This window comes from Euleptes europaea, chromosome 17 (genome assembly GCF_029931775.1).
Source record: "Euleptes europaea isolate rEulEur1 chromosome 17, rEulEur1.hap1, whole genome shotgun sequence".
Lineage (NCBI taxonomy): Eukaryota > Metazoa > Chordata > Lepidosauria > Squamata > Sphaerodactylidae > Euleptes > Euleptes europaea.
In genome coordinates this window covers 29023509-29044063 of record NC_079328.1, presented here as the reverse complement: position 1 = coordinate 29044063, position 20555 = coordinate 29023509, and the positions used below count along the sequence as shown (strand labels likewise).

At 45.2% G+C, this 20555-nt stretch overlaps 1 protein-coding gene across 1 annotated transcript in view; it reads left to right on the top strand.

The window, feature by feature from the left end:
- Positions 1–12203, top strand: part of CMIP (c-Maf inducing protein) — a 184444-nt gene extending 172241 nt beyond the window's left edge. Inside the window, exons 16-21 of the mRNA XM_056862268.1 lie at positions 1121–1261; positions 3418–3465; positions 7402–7548; positions 8504–8609; positions 10973–11043; positions 12107–12203. Of these exons, the coding sequence (XP_056718246.1) occupies positions 1121–1261; positions 3418–3465; positions 7402–7548; positions 8504–8609; positions 10973–11043; positions 12107–12160 (567 nt within the window). The 3' untranslated portion in view covers positions 12161–12203. The remainder of the gene's footprint in view (positions 1–1120; positions 1262–3417; positions 3466–7401; positions 7549–8503; positions 8610–10972; positions 11044–12106) is intronic.
- Positions 12204–20555: the final 8352 nt, after the last annotated feature.

The following is a 20555-nucleotide window of genomic DNA, read 5'->3' as shown; positions in this document are numbered from 1 at the left end:
AATTTTAATTCTCTAGCTAAATTAGGTATTGCAACAAAGAATTCTTGGTACCTGTGCAAGACTATAGTTACTGAGGTTCCCTGACCTTGTAGTTAAAGAACTTTCCAACTATATAAACTATTCTTGGTATAGCCCTGGGTTTTCAGAAGAGATACTACGAATTGTTGGTGGGGTTTTTTAAAATATATTGACATTTCTCTTTTTAATGAGCTTTTAAGTAATAGGTTTTTAATTTTTAAGTCGTCTTTATCACCGCTTGCTTGAATGAAACATTTCTCTGTTTCTGTCAAAGCTTATTCTGATTACTGTAGTCCTAGTCCATGGTTTATTGGACGGCTCTTCATGTTGATTGTATCGGCTTACACTGTGTAATCTGCTTTGCATCTCAGTGGGAAAGGTGAACTATGAAACAAGTACATAAATAGATGAACAGAGTAGTGCTGAAGAAACCAGATGTAAGGTTGGGTAAAGAATGCCCTGTTAGGGTTAGAGTGATGTTACCATTTGAGGAGAGTTGAGTTCAAATCCTCACCCCACCATGAAGTTTTCTTTTTAACCTTAGACTAGCCACTATAATTTTGGAGAGCCAGCGTGGTATAGTGGTTAAGAGCGGTGGTTTGGAGCGGTGGACTCTAATCTGGAGAACCGAATTTGATTCCCCACTCCTCCACATGAACAGCGGACGCTAATCTGGTGAACCGGGTAGGTTTCCCAGCTCCTCCACATGAAGCCAGCTGGGTAACCTTGGGCTAGTTACAGCTCTGTTAGAGCTTTCTCAGCCCCACCTACCTCACAGGGTGTCTGTTGTGGGGAGCGGAAGAGAAGGTGATTGCAAGCCGGTTTGATTCTTCCTTAAGTGGCAGAGAAAGTCAGCATATAAAAAAAAAAAACCAACCAAAAAACCAAAACCACTATCTCTCATCCCAACCAGTTGTGAAAATAAAATGAAGTAAACCCCTCCATAGTGTCAGAGCTCCTCAGAGGGAAAGAGTGGGTGGGTAAAACATGGCGACTAAAACAGTGGAAATGTTTTGGGCAAATGCTCAAAATGTTGCTTGGGTCAGCATACAACCTGTATGGAGCTCGTTCCCAGCCAACCTCTTTATCTTTCTGCTGCCAGATTCTTTGCCTGATGCTTGAATACAACATTATTGACAACAAGGACACACAGCTTCAGATCATATCAACTCTGGAGAGCACCGACGTGGGGAAAAAAATGTATGAGCAGCTCTGTGACAGGCAGAGGGAGTTAAAAGAACTGGTACGTCTTTGTGCATGTGTGCATGTGAGAGAGTGAGCTGACAGCGTTGTCATGTGGCAAAACGGGAAACCAAAGGCAATTGAAACAGGCCCGAGGGGCACAGTGGAAGTTTTTACGAGAAGACCTAAAACTTCTGGGATGCACTTGATTAGAAACATCTGAACAAGGACATTTTGCGGCACTGTATTGTGTATTGCAGTTACTGTCTGAATAGCCCAGATTAGCTTGAGCTCAATAGAGCTTGGATGCTAAGCAGAGTTGACCCTGGTTAGTACTTGGAAGGCCAGAGTTGCTACACAGAAGAAGACAATGGCTACCCCCTCTGTTCATTTGTTTTGAAAACCTCATGAGGGGTCATCATGAGTTGGTAGTGACTTGGCAGCATATTATTTCTTTTCCTTTCCCTAGATTTAACAGCTACTGACTATCCATCAACCACTTCACACTTTAAATGGGGAAATGAAATTTATTTTTTTCTTGATGCTATAAAGAGAACAGTTGCCACATCTCTCACGCAATTGACCAATCTGTTTGACAGCAGATAACACAGTATATACTTCTTGGAAGGTGTCTTCAGCTGTTTTATCCAGGGGTGATAAATTTATTTCATGCAATATTATTTTGTGGACATGCTAAAACAATGCAGGCTAGGGAATCTATTTGATCCGGACAAAATGGGCATTTTCGTTCTTCTGCAGTAATTTGATTGTATTGCCCCTGCGTCTCGGCTGAGTCTAGGGCATTCCATCTTGCCAATAAGAAAGCTTGACTGAACTTATGAATTTCTAACCAGTGGAAATAGTCTGGCAAGGAGAAAGCAGCATATTATTGTTGTTGTTGTCGTTGTATAATACAAGGTCCACGCAAGGCCCCCACTGTCCTCCCCAGTAAAAGGAGTATGATTTATTTATTTAAAATATTTCTATGCCGCCTCTCCAGAAGGACCTGCTCAAAGCAGCTTCTACTTGGCTATGACCACTGACCTCTCTGTCAAATCCAAAGGATTTTTGTGAAGATATGGTGGGATAGCTGTTCATAAGAACATAAGAAAAGCCCTGCTGAATCAAACCAGTGGCCCATCGTCCAGCATCCTGCCTCACATAGCTGCCAACCATTTATTGTGGAGGACCAACAACAGGGCATAGAGGCCAAGGCTTTCCCTTGATGTTGCCTCCTAGCACTGGTATTCAGATATTTGCTGCCTCTGAATGCGGAGGCTCCCTTTAGTCACCGTAGCAAATAGCCACTGATAGATCTGCTGTCCACGATTCTGTCTAATCTCCTTTTAAAGGTTTCTGTGCCTTTCCATCCTAAGGCTGTATGTTTACCAGCCACAATCCCCCACACACACACACACTCCTGCTGCCTAGTTGGGTGGAGGATCATGTGTGTCCGGCTGATGCATGTTTGTCATGAATCACACAAGAATTCAGCACTCTTGAACCCCAAAACGGGCTCCATGCAGAAGCACCCTACTTGTTACCATTTTGTTGCATCTCTTTTGATTTACTTACTAGAAGATTTTTTCAAAATCCCAGCAGAGCATAATTATAGTGTCAGAAATAGTTGATGTGTCATCTACACGCATGTGCACAGTCTGCTACGCTCCAGTGACTGCGTCCAGGGGCCTACCCAGGAGCTGTCAGCGTGGCGTAGTGGTTAAGAGCAGTGGTTTGGAGTGGTGGACTCTAATGTGGAGAACTGGGTTTGATTCCCCACTCCTCCACATGAGCAGCGGACACTAATCTGGTGAACTGGGTTGGTTTCCCCACTCCTCCACATGAAGCCAGCTGGGTGACCTTGGGCTAGTCACAGCTCTCTTACAGCTCTCTAAGCACCACCTACCTCACAGGGTGTCTGTTGTGGGGAAGGGAAGTTGATTGTAAGCCGGTTTGATTCTTCCTTAAGTTTGTAAGCTGGCTGTAAGCCGGTTTGATTCTTCCTTAAGTGGTAGAGAAAGTCGGCCGGTTGATTGTAAGCCGGTTTAATTCTTCCTTAAGTGGTAGAGAAAGTCAGCTTATAAAAACCAACTCTTCTGCTGCTGCTGCTGCTGCAGTGCAGCCTTCTCCTTCAGCGTGTCAGCCGCACACTGTTTGATAATACTGGTGATGAAAAATCAGTTCAATTAACAAATTAAAATTTGATATCTGTTACAGCAAAGGAAAGGAGGACCTACCAGGTTAACACTGCCATCCAAATCCACAGTGAGTTGTTCTACTTCTCTTTGGGGGGAAACGGTGTAATGTGATAAAAGCATGTTGGAAAAGCCTGTTTCTAGCCCTTCTAAACAGTCATTAAAGAGTGGTGAACCACATTTTGATTCCTTGTTATTGGGCCACGTATGCTACAGAGCAGGGCCAAAACCACACTGGAACTCTCGCCATTCATTTGGAAATTATCCAGGCTGGTGGACAAGGCAGGCAGATTCGCTTGGCAGGCAAATGAACTGGCCAGATAGCCAGGCTGTTCAGCAGAGAATAAGGGGGAACCAATTTGGGGAAGCGCAGTGACAGCTTGGTCGTTAGACACAATATGTCAGCTGAGTCAGACTCGGAGGCTGTCTAGGTTGACGGGCGTGACCCAGTTGATCTCCCGTGTCACCTAACATCTGCCAAGCAGCAGTACCACCTTCTGGTCTTCTGCAGCAGTATCACCTAAATCAGTGGTTCCCAAACTTTTCGGGCCACTGCCCCCCTGGTTCCACAAACTCAACCCCAGCGCCCCCTACCCTATCCTATAAGAAGCATTATTCAAAATAGGGGTTGCATGACTCACTAAAGAAGACAATAAAATTTCAAAACAGAAAAAATTAATTGCACATCTATTCAAAATCAAATTGAAACGTTTTAGTTGAAATTTATTCTACAAAACGGATGAACTTGATCCAGTGGTACCAGCTCTTCAAAGTTGGGGGCGGGGGGGAATTCTGATAGTTCCCACCAAATTTGCCAGCATGGTGCCATAGCTTGATCTATTGTAAATTAGTGAACAACACAGTTGAAGGGGCCCACCTCTAGCCCCCTCCCTGCTGCCCCCTTGCCTCTTAGTGCCCCCCTAGGTGATCCCACCGGCCCCCAGGGGGTGGTACTGCCCACTCTGGGAACCACTGACCTAAACAAAACAGAAAAATAGAGTGGGCCAGCAGCTCCCTTTTTTGGACCAGCTGGCTTGGTGGTGCACAGTGTAAAGTACCCAGGGTCTGGCTGTCAGAGTCCCCCGTTTGAGTTCTCTGGTAATATTTGGGGAGGGGGGGGAGAATGAGAGGCAAAGACCGTCTTTCTGTCTCTGCATACTGAGATGTGATTATTATCCCTGGTGCTGGGTTAAAGGAATTAAAGTTTCCTCTTGGCTCGTCCTGATAATTTCCCCATTAGATGTCGATTTGTGTACAAGGTGAAAGCTGCGCAGCCATGAGAGTGCCGCTGGGATGTGAAACATTCAATTGACGTCCCAATAAGCAAGTTTCTAGTTCTCACCATTACTGCAAAAATGCAAAAAATCACGCAGTTAGGACCAGCGTGGTGTAGTGGTTAAGAGTAGTGGTTTGGAGCGGTGGAGTCTGATCTGGAGAACTGGGTTTGATTCCCCTCTCCTCCACATGAGCGGCGGAGGCTAATCTGGTGAACTGGATTTGTTTCCCCGCTTCTACACGAAGCCAACTGGGTGACCTTGGGCAAGTTACAGCTCTGTTAGAGCTCTCTCAGCCTCACCCACCTCACAGGGTGTGGGGAGGGGAGGGGAAGCGAAGGTGATTGTAAAGCCGGTTTGAATCTCCCTTAAGTGGTGGAGAAAGTTGGCATATAAAAACCAACTCTTCTTCTTCTTCCTGTGATTGGAAATTGGGGGCTCTCTCCTTCCTTAGTGTCAAGAGCCCTATAAATTTTCGAACGCATTTTCTTGTATTTTGTGCAATGTTATTTTGTAGTGGTTAAGAGCGGTGGCCTGGAGCGGTAGACTCTGATCTGGAGAACCGAGTTCGATTCCCCACTCCTCCACATGAGTGGCGGACTCTAATCTGGTGAACTGGATTGGTTTCCCCATGCCTACACATGAAGCCAGCTGGGTGACCTTGGGCTAGTCACAGCTCTCTCAGCCTCACCTACCTCACAGGGTGTCTGTTGTGGGGAGGGGAAGGGAAGGTGATTGTAAGCCGGTTTGATTCTTCCTTAAGTGGTAGAGAAAGTCGGCATATAAAAACCAACTCTTCTTCTTCTATTACTTGCCTTGGGTACTGTTCTGTAGAAAGGTAAGTCATAAACACAGAAGTAAATCAACACAGTGTATCTTTCCTTGTGTTCTGTCCTGTAGAAAATAAATAAATAAATGGTGTTAATTCAGGCAAATCTGCTTTGCATGACTCATTCTGAGTAGTGAGAAGATCAACAGCCGCCTATACCAAGCATTCTCACTGATGGCTTCCACCAGGTGGAATGGGCTACCTGAGGAGGTCAGGAAAGCTCACGTGCTGTTCCTGTTCCCCAAAATGCACAAAACAGAACTGTTCAGGGAGGTATTTTTATAACAGGGAATAAGGCTGCTTAACATCTGCGAAATTGAGTCTGTTACCATTGTTATTCCTTGTATGTATTAGACTGTTAATTGCATTATTTGCTGGTTTTTGCAATTCACCTCTGTTGCATTCTCCATACGTATCCTGCTGTGTTTCAGCACTTTGTTCTCTAATTTTGTAACCCAGTTTTGTTCACTGTTGGTTGTAAGTTTTCCATTAGTCTTTGGTTCTTGTAGGTTATCCGGGCTGTGTAACCGTGGTCTTGGAATTTTCTTTCCTGACGTTTCGCCAGCAACTGTGGCAGGCATCTTCAGAGTAGTAACACTGAAGGACAGTGTCTTTCCATTAGTCTTATTGCATTGTTTGGAATTGTGTAATCCACCTCGAGTGTCAGCGAGAAAGGTGGGCTATAAATGAAGTAAAAAATCACACACACACAAACACATGAAGCTGCCTTATGCTGAATCAGACCCTTGGTCCATCAAGGTCAATATTGTCTACTCAGACTGGCAGCGACTCTCCAGGGTGTCAAGTAGTCTTTCACACCACACATGAACACATAAGAACACATGAAGCTGCCTTATACTGAACCAGACCCTTGGTCCATCAAAGTCAGTATTGTCTACTCAGACTGGCAGCGGCTCTCCAGAGCCTCAGGCAGAGGCCTTTCACATCACCTACTTGCCTAGTCCCTTTAGCTGGAGATGCCGGGGATTGAGCCTGGGACCTTCTGCATGCCAAGCAGATGCTCTACCACTGAGCCACAGCTCCTCCCCTACCTGATCTTTTAAACTGGTGATGTCAGGGGTTGAACCTAAGACCATCCCCTACCTGATCTTTTTAACTGGAGATGTCAGGGATTGAACCTAGGACCATCCCTTACCTGATCTTTTTAACTGGAGATGTCAGGGATTGAACCTAGGACCTTCTGCATATAAAGCAGGGGCTCAACCACTAAGCCATGGCCCCTCTCTAAAGGTAAAGGTCCCCTGTGCAAGCACCGGGTCATTCCTGACCCATGGGGTGACGTCACATCCTGACGTTTACTAGGCAGACTTTGTTTACGGGGTGGTTTGCCAGTGCCTTCCCCAGTCATCTTTCCAGTGCCTACCCCCAGCAAGCTGGTTACTCATTTTATCGACCTCGGAAGGATGGAAGGCTGAGTCAACCTTGAGCTGGCTACCTGAAACCGGCTTCCGTCTGGATCGAACTCAGGTCGTGAGCAGATCTTGGACTGCAGTACTGCAGCTTACCACTCTGCGCCACAGGGCTCCTCATGGCCCCTCTCTACATACACATATATTTTAGTATATAGTGTATAATATAACGTATGTGTGTGAGTCTACTTATGTATGTATTTACGTGCTTACTTCATTTATACCCCACCTTTCTCCCCAGTGGGAACCCAAAGCAGCTTACATCCTCCTCCTGTCCTCCATTTTATTGACCCCACTGGAATGCTGGGATAGGTGTGATGCAAGCAGCACCGCCCCTAGAATTCAGCCCGCAGTGCAAAGTAGGAATGGTACAGTGTGCGCGCGGTAAGCTTTACCGGTTTACCAAGCCTCCTGCCCATAGCGAGCCTCGCTTGCTGTTCTCTGTGCCTGATCCACCTCTCCTTCTCCCTCAGGACGCCGACCTCGCCCGGTTGTTAAGCTCAGGCTCCTTTGGAAACCTGGAGAACCTCAGCCTGGCCTTCACCAATGTCACGAGTGCCTGCGCCGAGCATCTCATCAAGCTGCCTTCCCTCAAGCAGCTGAACCTGTGGTCGACTCAGGTACGTGGTTCGCAAGCCACAGTTCAGAAGGAAGGGCTCCGGGGAACCCCGTTTTGAGATGACCAGATGTGTCAGTATAATGATGGAAGGAGCTTGTTTTATGTTTTTGTGTGTGTGTGTGTGTGTGTGTGTGTGTGTGTTAAGTGCCGTCGAGTCGCTTCCGACTCATGGCGACCCTATGAATCAACGTCCTCCAAAATGTCCTATCTTTGACAGCCTTTCTCAGATCTTGCAAATTGAGGGCTGTGGCTTTCTTTATTGAGTCCATCCATCTCTTGTTGGGTCTTCCTCTTTTCCTGACTGTCTTTTACTGTGTCTCTTGCCTTCTCATAATGTGACCAAAATACGATAGGCTTAGTTTAGTCATTTTAGCTTCTAGGGTCAGTTAAGGCTTGATTTGATCTATAATCCACGGATTTGTTTTTTTGGCAGCCCACGGTATCCGTAATGCTCCCCTCTAACACCACATTTCAAAGGAGTCTACTTTCTTCCTCCTTCTTTTTTTTATATATGTGTTTCATTTATACCTTACCTTTCTCCCCAGTGGGGACCTGTAGCGGCAGGCCAGCCACTGTATGGTAACGTAACCAAGCTCACCCGGGTTTGGCTCAGTAAACTTGCACCATGGAAAGCTAAAAAAGAGCCAGTGAGGCGTAGCAGTTAAGAGCGGTGGTTTGGAGCGGTGGGCTCTGATCTGGTGAACCGGGTTTGGTTCCACACTCCTCCACATGAGCGGTGGACGCTAATCGGGTGAACTGGATTTGTTTCCCCGCTCCTATACATGAAGCCATCTGGGTGACCTTGGGCTAGTCACACTCTCTCAGCCCCACCTAAGTTTGTCATCCAAAATAGGGTTTTCAGAGGTAGCTTCTGTATACAGAAGCGTGTTCTTGGCGACACTCTGGTTCTGTGTCAAAAAACAAACAAACGTATTGTGTCTTTTCTCCCTTTACAGTTTGGAGATGCAGGTTTGCGGCTTCTCTCCGAACACCTCACTATGCTGCAGGTGCTCAATTTGTGTGAAACCCCCGTAACTGATGCCGGATTGTTGGCACTGAGCTGTAAGTGACCAAATAAATGGTCAGATATGGGGCAGGAGGTGGGGGGGCAAATGAACTTACCAGGGATCGGGCTCAGCAACGTTCGGGTGGGTAGCCGTGTTGGTCTGCAGGAGAACAGCACAATTTGAGTTTGAGGGAGGGGCTGTGGCTCAGTGGTAGAGCATCTGCTTGGCATGCAGAGAATCCCAGGTTCAATCCCCAGCATCTCCAGTTAAAGGGACAAGGCAAGTAGGTGATGTGAAAGACCTCTGCCTGAGACCCTGGAGAGCCATTGCCAGTCTGAGTACACAATATGGACTTTGATGGACCAAGGGTCTGATTCAGTATAAGGCAGCTTCATGTGTTCACCATTAGTAAAGTATCTCAGATGGATGAACATACAAAGCTGCTTTTTACAGGGTCAAACTGTTAGCCTATCTAAGTTAGTATTGTCTACTCTGATGGGCAGCAGCTCTTCAAAGGGAGGTCATTTTCTTTACCTACCGCCTGGTCCTTTCAACTGGCAATGCTGAGGGTGGAACCCAGGACCATCTCCACATAAAGCAGATGCTTTACCATTGAGAGACAGCCCCAGGTTACCGAAAGAAGCAATCTTCCACTAAATAACAATCAGTACGGACTTTGATGGACCAAGGGTCTGATTCAGTATAAGGCAGCTTCATATGAGTTCCAGTAGCAGTTTAGAAACCAACAAGATTTCCAGGGTATAAGCTTTTGAGATGAAGAGACAATGTCCAGAGTCATTTTGCAGAGTGTTCTTATGTCTGGTCCAAATCTCTTCTTGAGCAAGGTCAGGATGAATTCTGGTACTGTGGTGTGTATGCATCCAGATTCAGGAAGCAGATTATAATCTGGATGGTCCTCTGTTACCCCAACAGTGAAGGGGGGATGGTCCAGCTAGCGAACGGCCCCTGCTTTTTATATGTGTTTTACAGCATGGTCAGAATTGTTATATTTTATTATATTTTGAATGATTGTACTTTATGGTGTATGTATTTTACAATTTATACCACTGAGGAAGGACTATCGGCCGAAACACAATTGGTTTTAAGGATAGCTTTTTATGGTTTACAATGTGTTACAGCTTTGTCTAAGTTTAGTATGTAACCCATTGTTATTCTGTCCATTATTAGTTTTTTGTCATCTTATTGGACACCTGTTGTTTCTGGGTTGAAGTTTTTTTCTTCCCCTTTCTGTCTGTTTTTTCTGTGACGAGTGGGGATTCAAACCTGGATCTTCCAGATACTAGTCCGACACTCTTAACCACCTATTCTCTGCATGCTTTAAAATGAAACTGTAGCACTGGTGCGAGGGGGGGGCATCACAACTGCTGGAATCAGTGGTTGGTCTTCTCGCAGGGTCCAAACATGCTGTGAATTTTCTAATTCCGTAATGTGCCTGCCAGCAACCCTATGGTTTGGAAATCCGAGAGAGTGTTTACAAAAAACAGTGGAGAGTCTTGGGTGCTGTATCAGCACCCTCTTACAGAGCCGTCTTAAGCAGAATTGCAGCCTTGGAAGCCCCAAAGACTCCTGTTGACTTAGAAGACTTGTAACCTCAGTTTAGGGTGGTGCTGTTAATTAGATGGAAGTCTCCCATTATCGCTGCATTAATACTCATTTGCAAAGTGTCAGGATTCCTGACACTCGAAGATTCCTGACACTTGAGGTTTTGGAAAGGTTTCAGATTCTCAGTTATCAAAAACAGGCTTACCAGGGCCCAGATCTGGTGGCTCATACACATGGTCTACATGGAGGCCTTCCATGTATCGAAATCCGAGCCATCAAGTCGCAACCAGGCTTATGGCAACCCCAGCAATAGGCTTTCACGGCAAGTGAGAAGCATAGAATCATAAGAGTTGGAAGGGGCCATATAGGCCATCTAGTGCAATCCCCTGCTCAATGCAGAGGTGGTTTGCCACTGCCTTCCTCTGCAGAGTCTTCCTCGGTGGTCTCCCATCCAGGTACTGACCCTGCTTAGTTGCCGAGAGCTGACGAGATCGGGCTATACCATGCTGCCTTCCCTCCCTATCAAAATTGGTAGGGAGGGAGAAGAAGCAGTGGGCAGGGACTGAGGGCCAGGAGTTCTCACACTGTACAATAGATTTCTAATGTAAACTTTTTTGGGGGGGGGGGTTCCATGATCTCAGAATCTCAAATTGCATTTTTTTTTTACAACTTTCATGGTTGCAGAGAGCATCTTGATAGCGAATGACTTCCCAAGAACAGCTTTTAAACTAAGTTGGCGCTTAATCCAACCACCATGATAGATTGGCCCTGAGTCACCATTAGGATATTTTGTCTGTCTAGTGAAGCTTTACTGCCGGCAGCTATCTAACAACATAATATTTTATTCTTTCTCAGCTATGAAGAGCTTGTGCAGTTTAAATATGAACAGCACCAAACTTTCAGCGGACACCTACGAGGATCTCAAGGTATGTCCCGTTTCTGCAGTTGCAGGAGGCATACAGGGGGGTGGGGGAGGCTTTGGCAAACACTCTTATCTGCCTAGGGAGGCCATATTGGATGTTTTGCAGCCCAGGCCAGGGTTCAAATTATGGGGGAATTGTTATGAAATCTGCAAACCCCAGCTCCTGAGGCTAGCAAGGGCCTGATTGTTACTGTTCTTCTTTTTAAAAAAGTAATTCTATGCTTGAAGTTGCAAATGCCAGAGTGGCCATGTTGTCTCTTTGCCACTGGCCAATCAGTGGCCATGTGATATATGACCTAGTCATTCATGCAGCCTCCCAGAAACCATTTTGTTACTAACGCTGCACCTCAGAAGCAAAATGAAGAAGCTAATTGCCTCAGGCATTTCCCAAAGGATGTCTGTAAGATCAGACTGTAAAATCATGGCCTGAGGATTCTGCCTTCTTACCTTTTCAAATTTTGTAACATCCAGCCTGGCTGAAGAGCTCTGGTGAGCTCAAAAGATTGCACACTGTTTCGTGCTCATTTGGTGGGTCCAATAAAAAGTATGGCACAAATTTTGCTCTTCGTTTTGGGATTTTGTGTGGGCCAATATGGCGGTCCGATTTTTTCTAGTTAAATCATGCCGTGTAGTGGCTAAGAGCAGTAGACTCGAATCTGGCGAATCGGGTTGGTTTCCCCACTCCTACACATGAAGCCAGCTGGGTGACCTTGGGCTAGTCACAGTTCTCTTAGAGCTCTCTCACACCCACCTGCCTCACAAGGTGTCTGTTGTGGGGAGGGGAAGGGAAGGAGATTGTAAGCTGGTTTGATTCTCGTTTTAAAAAGGTAAAGAAAGTCAGCATATAAAAACCAACTCTTCAAAATATCACGCCGTTGCCTCGTGTTGGAGCAAACTCCCTGAGGCGGCAGATCCTAAGGGCACTTCCCTGGGAGTGTGCCCCGTTGAGTAACACGGGACTTACTTCTGAGTAGACCGTCTTAGGATTGCTCCAAGAGCTTTTTAAGTGCCGGCTTACAACTTCTTTGTGGGTATCTAAAAACAGATGTCTCGTTCTTTTTCCTCAGGCTAAATTGCCCAATCTGAAGGAAGTGGATGTGCGTTATACAGAAGCGTGGTGAAGTCTCCCTCTGGCTGTACCTTCGGTTTACAACAAGGACAGGGGGAAGATTTTTGAAACAAAACAAAAAAGCAGAGAAATAAAACTTTCAGCTTCTACCTATAGAGAGAAGTACGTTCCGAGGACTTCAATTTTAGGAGCTGTGTTTGTGAGGTAGCAAAGTGGCTTTTGCGTGGGGGGAGGGGGGGTTGCGCCATGGCCAGATCCTGTCTCTAATTTTTTTCAGCTTCATACTATGAAATTCAACATAATTTTAATTGAAAGGCGGGGGGGGACAGAAAAGCCAAGACACTGCAGCTGCAAGAAGATTAGAAGAGAGCGGGGACGGAAAGAATCTGTGCGGAATATTCATTTGCCTTTTGTGTTTTTCTTAATGCTATCTGGAAAGGGAAAAAAATGACAAGTATAAACAAAATTTTCTTCGTTTCCGTGGATGGGCCTCACCGTTTAGGTGCTTTTCCATCTTTCCAGCTCTTAAGAAAGTGGGGGGGGGGTAAGCGAAATCAGGAGAAGAAACAGAACCGTGTATGATCTGCACCTCCCGTTCTGTCCCTTGCAATCATTATGCAAAGTAATTTTGTTGTACATAAGATTTACATAATGCACCTATTTAAGAAAATGGTTCACGAATAACAGGTCTGGGACCTGTCTTTTATTTATGAATTGTTAATTCTCTTATCTTCTTTTTTTCCCATTTTGTTTTGCATATAGTACTGTATAAAGTAGTTTGCCGTCTTACTATTTGTTTGTTTGTTTGTTTAAAGCAGAAAGCCCTCTTTAAATAATTTACTTTTACTCATGTGAACTGTAGTATCTGTCCCTGCTGCATTTCTGATTTACAAAGGCCTTGGGTGGGGGGAGGGGGGAGAATACGTATATATCTGTCTAGAGGTGGCCAAGTTGGATATGTTATAAATTACCCAAGGTGCACACTTCCAATCATTCTCAGAATTTCTGGGGGTTAGGGAATTAGGGGTAGAGAGGATACCACCTCAAGGTTAGGCTTTTGTTTTGTTTTTAAAGTAAATAAAACTCTTAATTTTTCTGTGGATCTTAAAATGAGCTATCAACCTTACGTGTTAGATTTCCCTGGAAGGGCCTTTTCATCTTCTGTTTACGTCCAATATTTCAAAGGCAAATTTGCTGCGTTGTGTACGTTCTCTCCTCCTTCTCCCTCCTTTGTTTTTTGCTCATGTTCAGATAAATTTGGCATATCCTTTTCGGAAGACCGAATCGCAACTTCTTTAAGGATGAGTCTCGCTAAGCTCAACCAGAAAATATGACCACTAACCCTTTCCTGATCCTCTTCCACTGTTGCTCTGCAAAACGATGAAACTTTTTTTTATGTTGGTTTCTTTTAATAAATATGTTTTGGGGTGTTGTTTTTCCCCACAATAAGCATTCTTTGAACACAGCGGCTTTTAAAAAAACAAAACAAAAAAATCAAAATAAAGGCTTTGTTTTGTGTTTTCTTTGAGTTTAGCAGATGTTTTATCCAGTTCTTTGACACCTCAGAGATTTAACATCCAAGCAATGTAATTTTTATACATATATATAAATATATATATAAATATATATATTTAATCGTATACAATGGGAAGCGAAGCTTTTGCTGGTTGACTTTTTTAAAAACAAAAAAATGTGTCACTAGATAGCTTGTTCACACTTTGGTCTCCTCTGTCTCTCGATTCCCTTCTGTTTTTTTCCCACAAAAGGAAAAAACAACAACACAATTGGTTCAAGTCTTAATTCATAAAGAGTGCCAGATTATTATTATTATTATTATTATTATTATTTTGTTCATTTGCTTTTCTGCCTTACATCCCAAGCTGTATGATAAAACTCAGTGAGGGAAGAAAAGAAAAAGGAAAAAAGAAAAAAGAAAAAGGAGAGAAACTAATGCCAACATTTTATCCTTAGCACTGTTGCTTTTACCGATGGTTTACTTCTACTGTTCTGTAGCCGTGTACAAAGAGATGTGAAATAATTTCAGGCAAGGAAAAAAAAATAAACTGTAAGTGAATATCTTTTAGTGGCGTGCAATGTGTTTTCTTTGGCTTCAAGTGCTTTTGTGCTGTTAGGGATTTGAAAAGTCTTGAAGGGTCTGTTTGGCCCTGTGAACTATGCAGATGAAAGACCTTTTGGGAGCCAGAGTAGGGATTCAGACCTTGGGATTCAGACCCTGGTGTACCACTGTGCCACACTACCCATCACAATTGTGGCCAGAATTCTGTTTCTTGATCATGCAGAAGTTAACGTTTGGCAAGTGGGATGAAATGTTGTGGACTTGCATGGCAATAGATCTTAGTGCTAATGGTATGTTTGCTATGGAACAGCTAAGATGTTTATTAAAAGGCTGTTTAGAATTTCAAAGTGATCATCAATAACACAATTAAAATCATGTGTTTGCCTTGATCATGGGTTTATCCACAAGAGATGGGAATACTCCAGTGAGAACCTGTTTACAGTGTGCGGCTTCTTTCTTCTGTCTAACTTCTAGAATTTTGTTTTAATGTACTTCTGTGCATACAACTTTGTTATTTGTGGATGTAATATGGGGATGGCCAAAATATGTACATATGATCCCAAAGAACCAACTGTGCAAGTGAGAGCCATGAATGAAATTTCCACACAAATTTGGCAAAGATTTGGCTGTGAGTTTTGTTCTGTTTCACATTTGAACTTTGGTGCTGAGCAGTACTTTACTCTTGTTGATTAATTTTAAGGCAATTTAGTCAAGCAGACATGGAAAATTTGTGTTCGGTGGTCCAGGGCGGGGCAGTCACAACCAATGGTAAGAAACGTTTCCCTGGGGGCAGTCCAGATTGTAAACCTTTTCACAGTAAACTCTCTCAGGGGCCCATTCTTTATCATCAACTGAATCCTGCTGAATCTGCCAGTCTGGAGGATGAGCCCCAGCAGTGTAGGGCAACAGGCTAATCTACTCAAGTCACTGACCTCGAGAAGGAGGTCCACCAATAGAGTGTATGATGCCACCTGGCAGATCTCCCATTTCTTCTGTGAGAAGTCTATTGATCCCTTCAAGCTTCTAATCCACAGGAAAAACATTGCTTGGACATCAAGAGGGCCTTGAGTTTTTATATTATTGGGACTAGGGATCTGAGGAAGTCCGATTCCCTGTTGTCTCCTTTAGGAATGTCCCTTCTGGGCTCCAGGGTTTTGGTGTCCTCTCTGGGAAGGTGTGTGAAGAAGAAGAAGAGTTGGTTTTTATATGCCAACTTTCTCTACCACTTAAGGAGGAATCAAACCGGCTTACAATCGCTTTCCCTTCCCCTCCCCACAACAGACACCCTGTGAGGTAGGTGGGGCTGAGAGAGCTGTGACTAGCCCTAGGTCACCCAGCTGGCTTCATGTGTAGGAGTGGGGAAACAAATCCAGTTCACCAGATTAGCCTCCGCCGCTCATGTGGAGGAGTGGGGAATCAAACCCAGTTCTCCAGTTCAGACTCCACCTCTCCAAACCACTGCTCTTAACCACTATACCACGCTGGCTGGTTAAGAGTTGTATTGCTCTGGCCTCTAAGTCTAGGGGGTTGGAACCCCCAGTGGAGGTTACAGTTCATTCCCATAAGGGAACAGACACCTCTGCTGCATACGGGGCTGTCCCTTATTTAGAGATGGTCTGCCAAGCAGCTACAAGGAAGCCAGTGCATACTTTCACCTGGCATTACCATTCTGTCAAGGAGGCATCTGCTGAGGAGGAAACTCCTTCAGTAAGCTCTGACAGGCTAGATTTAATTTGGCCCACCCTGGGGTAAGAACATAAGATTATGTACATTGCTTTCGTACATCCCATGGGTTGTGACTGCCCACCCTGAACCACCAGATGACAGGAAGTGTGTTCACATACTATGTGCCCTTCTCGGTTGTCCTAGGGCACGACAGTGATTCCCTCCCAACTACAGTTGCCAGGTCTCTTGTCACCACCTGCGGGAGGTTTTTAGGGTGGAACTTGAGGAGGGTGGGGTTGGGGAAGGGGAGGGACCTCAGTGTCATAGTCCAATTGCCAAAGCAGCCATTTTCTCCAGGTGAACTGATCGCTATCAGCTGGAGATCAGTTGTAATAGCAGGAGATCTCCAGCTAGTACCTGGAGGTTCAAAAAAAAAAAAAACACCTCTTGCTGAGAAATGGTAGTCAAAAACAGCACTGATAGCTAATTGGCTGCTAGCCTTCCGCCTTAATGTACCATGATAGTTTCATCTAGCAACGTGATAGACGTACATTCGTTGTGTTTATGAATTCCTGATAGACAAAGCTTCTGTGAAATGGGGTTTGCACCGGGTTCCCATCTCGGGGTTTACAGCCTTGATCACGAGGATACCTTGGTCTAACCCGACTCTGCAGTGCATGAGACCGGGCGCTTTTTCTTAACCTTCAAGCTCAGGCAGACGTGCTCACCCGAAGCGTCTGGAATTACACTTTATGTCCTGTCAATTCTCAGAACTTTGAACACCACTTTGAATATTCACTCGGGACTTCCTGTTAACATTATATTATTGCCTTGTATTGTTTGATATTGCCTGTTACTTTGAATAATCACCAATTAGCTATCAGTGCTGTTTTTGTGTTTTTGAGTACGTGGAGGTTGGCAACCCTACTACCAACAGTCAAAATTCCAGTAGGATAATCTTAGGGTGTGGCCCTGACTTGTTTCCTCCTGCTCCCTAGTATAATGTTTTAATGGTTGGCAGTTGGATTTTTTAGTAGATGTGTTAAGAGTTATTGGGAGTTGCATGGCTTCTGGACCAGTCTGGGAGACTGAGGGTAGGAGTTATCAAAAAGGCTAATGACCCTGACTGCCTCCAGAGAGGAGCTTCCTCCTATTGGTTGTGGTCCCCCTGCCCTAGAACCACCAAGAAAGGAACTTGACCATACGTTAGGGTTGCCAGGTCCCGCTTCGCCCCTGGCGGGAGGTTTTGGGGGGCGGAGCCTGAGGAGGGCGGGGTTTGGGGAGGGGCTTCAATGCCATAGAGTCCAATTGCCAAAGTGGCCATTTTCTCCAGGGGAACTGATCGCTATCGGCTGGAGATCAGTTCCCCTGGAGAAAATGGCCACTTTGGCAATTGGACTCTATGGCATTGATTGCTATCGGCTGGAGATCAGTTGTAATAGCAGGAGATCTCCAGGCCTGAGGGAGAAGCACTTGAGGGGAAGAGGTTTCCCCTTCATAAATGGCAGCCTAGCATTCTTACCAACTCTTGAACACAGCCCCTGTGTCATCACCTGTGGATCTGCATCCCCCACTAGGAGGTCTGAGGATCTGGGTAAGGCAATGCACTGGGTGGTAAACCTGATTTGTATGCTGCAAGGGTACCACATCAATGTTCGTTCTGAACGGAGAGTTGGGGGGGGAGTGTCACACTTGAGGTGACCGCTCCTTTCATCCTCAAAGGCAGTGACGTCATAGTTGCCATAGTGACCAAATCTTCTCCTCCTGCTTTCTCCGCTGCCAAGGAAACAGATGTGAGCGAGAAATGCAGGCATCACCCTCTGGCGCAGAGTGTGGCTGGCTTCTCCGTTGGAAACTGGCCTTTTCTTCCGGTTCCCCTTTTATTAACCTGAACCAGGAAGGGCAGAAGCATTTCTCGCTTTGTCCTCAGCTCCTATATACATTGGCACAATTCAAAACTCAAAACGTTGGCTGGATTAACAAATCTCTCGGTCTGTCCTCTCTGCAGTTCGTCCATTCAGGCCTTTCAGGAGTGTTTATAATTCCACAGCTATGCTTTTTGGAAATGTGTATAACAAAGCGAAAAATGGTCACTGAGACATATTAGTTTCAGCTCTGGGCAAATTAATGGGAGGGACTGTGGCTCAGTGGTAGAGGCTCTGCTTGATATGCAAAAGGTCCCAGGTTCAATCCCTGGCATCTCCAGTTAAAGGAACCAGGCAAGTAGGTGATGTGAAAGACCTCTGCCTGAGACCCTGGAGAGCCGCTGCCGGTCTGAGTGGACAATACTGTCTTCGATGGACCAAGGGTCTGATTCGGCATAAGGCAGCTTCATGTGTTCAATGTTTGGATGGAGAAATCTGGGGGTTGTCTCCCTACCCTTTGTGCATTCAGGATCCTGTTTTGGTATAGCAACCCATGTTTCCTAATTGGTTAAATGAATAAATGAAGTTTGCACGTGTTTAACTAAACACAAAGTCAGCTGTCAGATGCCATCAAATGTTGAATGCTGTGTGACGGAGGCTGTCAAAATGTTGACAGCCGCTTCAGGATCTTCAAGGGTCTGATGTTAAATATAAAGTATTCTGCCGTTAAGAGTCACAAAAAGATTTTTTTAATCAAATAATAAGTTTCTATATCATAATCAGAACATGGAAAGAAGAAGAAACCTGCTTTTATAAGCTGTCATAAATTGGATCACATTGAATCTGTGGAAGAGCTGGAAAGGATTCATCTCATTGCAAAAGGACTCAGAAGTATGTGGACTCAGATCTGGAGAACCAGGTTTGATTCCCCACTCCTCCACATGAGCGGTGGAGGCTAATCTGTTGGCCTGGATTTGTTTCCCCACTCCTACACACGAAGCCAGCTGGGTGACCTTGGGCTAGTCACAGCTCTCTTAGAGCTCTCTCAGCCCCACCTACCTCACAGGGTGTCTGTTGTGGGGAGGGGAAGGGAAGACGATTGTAAGCCGGTTTGATTCTCCCTTAAGTGGCAGAGAAAGTTGGAATATTAAAACCAACTTTTCTTGATCATCCGTGCTGGGAAAGAGAGCAGGGGCAACTAGGCTTATCAGACCCCTGCTGGGAGAGAATCCCCCACAGCTAGTGGGAGATTCCTTGCTGTCATTCTGCTGACCGGAAGGTGGAAATGGCAGGAAATCAGGGGGGGGGATGTCAGCAGCATCCTGATGTGCTGCTGTCACTCCCTGCACACCTGGGAGTGATGTCACTTCCAGAGGTTTGTTGAATATAGAGGTCTCCTTTAGTCACCATGGCTACTAGGGAAGTATTTCTTCACACAACGCATAATTAAATTATGTAACTCCCTGCCCCAGGATGTGGTGATGGCTGCCAACTTGGAAGGCTTTAAGAGGGGAGTGGACATGTTCATGGAGGAGAGGGCTATTCATGGCTACTAGTCTGATTGGATACTAGTCATGATGCATACCTATGGATACTAGTCATAATTAGGGTTACCAGATCTCTCTTTGGCACCAGCAGGAGGTTTTTGGGGCGGAGCCTGAGGGGGGAGGGAAGGGACTTCAATGCCATAGAGTCCAATTGCCAAAGTGGCCATTTTCTCCAGGTGAACTGATCTCTATCTGCTGCAGATAAGTTGTAATAGCAGATCTCCAGCTACTACCTGGAGGTTGGCAACCATAGTCATGATGCATACCTTTTCTCTCCAGGATCAGAGGAGCATGCCTGTTATATTAGGTGCTTTGGATCACAGGCAGGACAATGCTGCTGCAGTCGTCTTGTTTGTGGGCTTCCTAGAGGTGCCTGGTTGGCCACTGTGTGAACAGATTGCTGGACTTGATGGACCTTGGTCTGATCCAGCATGGCTTTTCTTATATTCTTATGGACCATGAAGCTGATGGACCATGATTCATGTTTTTGGTTATCACTACGTCTACTGGCGGTGAATCCTACAATTTAATTATTTGCTGAATAAAAATCGTATTTCATTTTGCCTATCCTGCAATTGCCTATCAGCTTCAATATTCAGGCATCTCAACCTTTCTGAGATGGGCATTTTAGGTTTTTTCAAACATTATTTGTAAGGAGCCGCAGAAAACTGGGCTGGTCCCATTTGTGGTGTAGTGGTTAAGAGCGGAGGACGCTAATCTGGAGAACCAGGTTTGATTCCCCACTCCTCCACATGAAGCCTGCTGGGTGACCTTGGGCTACTCATAGTTCTCTCCGAACTCTCTCAGCCCCATCTACCTCACAAGGTGTCTGTTGTGGGGAGAGGAAGGGAAGGCGACTGTAAGCCAGTTTGAGAGTCCTTAAAGGTAGAGAAAATAGAGGTATAAAACCCAAGTCTTCTTCTTTTGTATGCACACAAACCCCATTCAAATGGATTGCAGACTTTGAGCCTTTCTGAGACCCAGATTTGGTGACAGCTACTGTTCCTGTCAGTAGATACTTCAAAAGAAACATGGGAAAACAATATTTTTGTCTTTGCTTGTGAATTCCATGTTGTCAAAGCGGTGTTGGCAAGAACATTGCTGTCATGATGAAATTCCCATGCCACTCGGTGCTTGTTGGGTAACCTTCTGGCAATCAGGAAATTTGCTTCTGGCAAACCCACCCTAGTAAGTGACAATTCCATCTTGGCAGTGAGATCCGAGACAAATGCTGCTTTGTCAAAACAAACCGAAATGAATCCAAAGTCAAACCTTCATTTCAAATGATAGCAA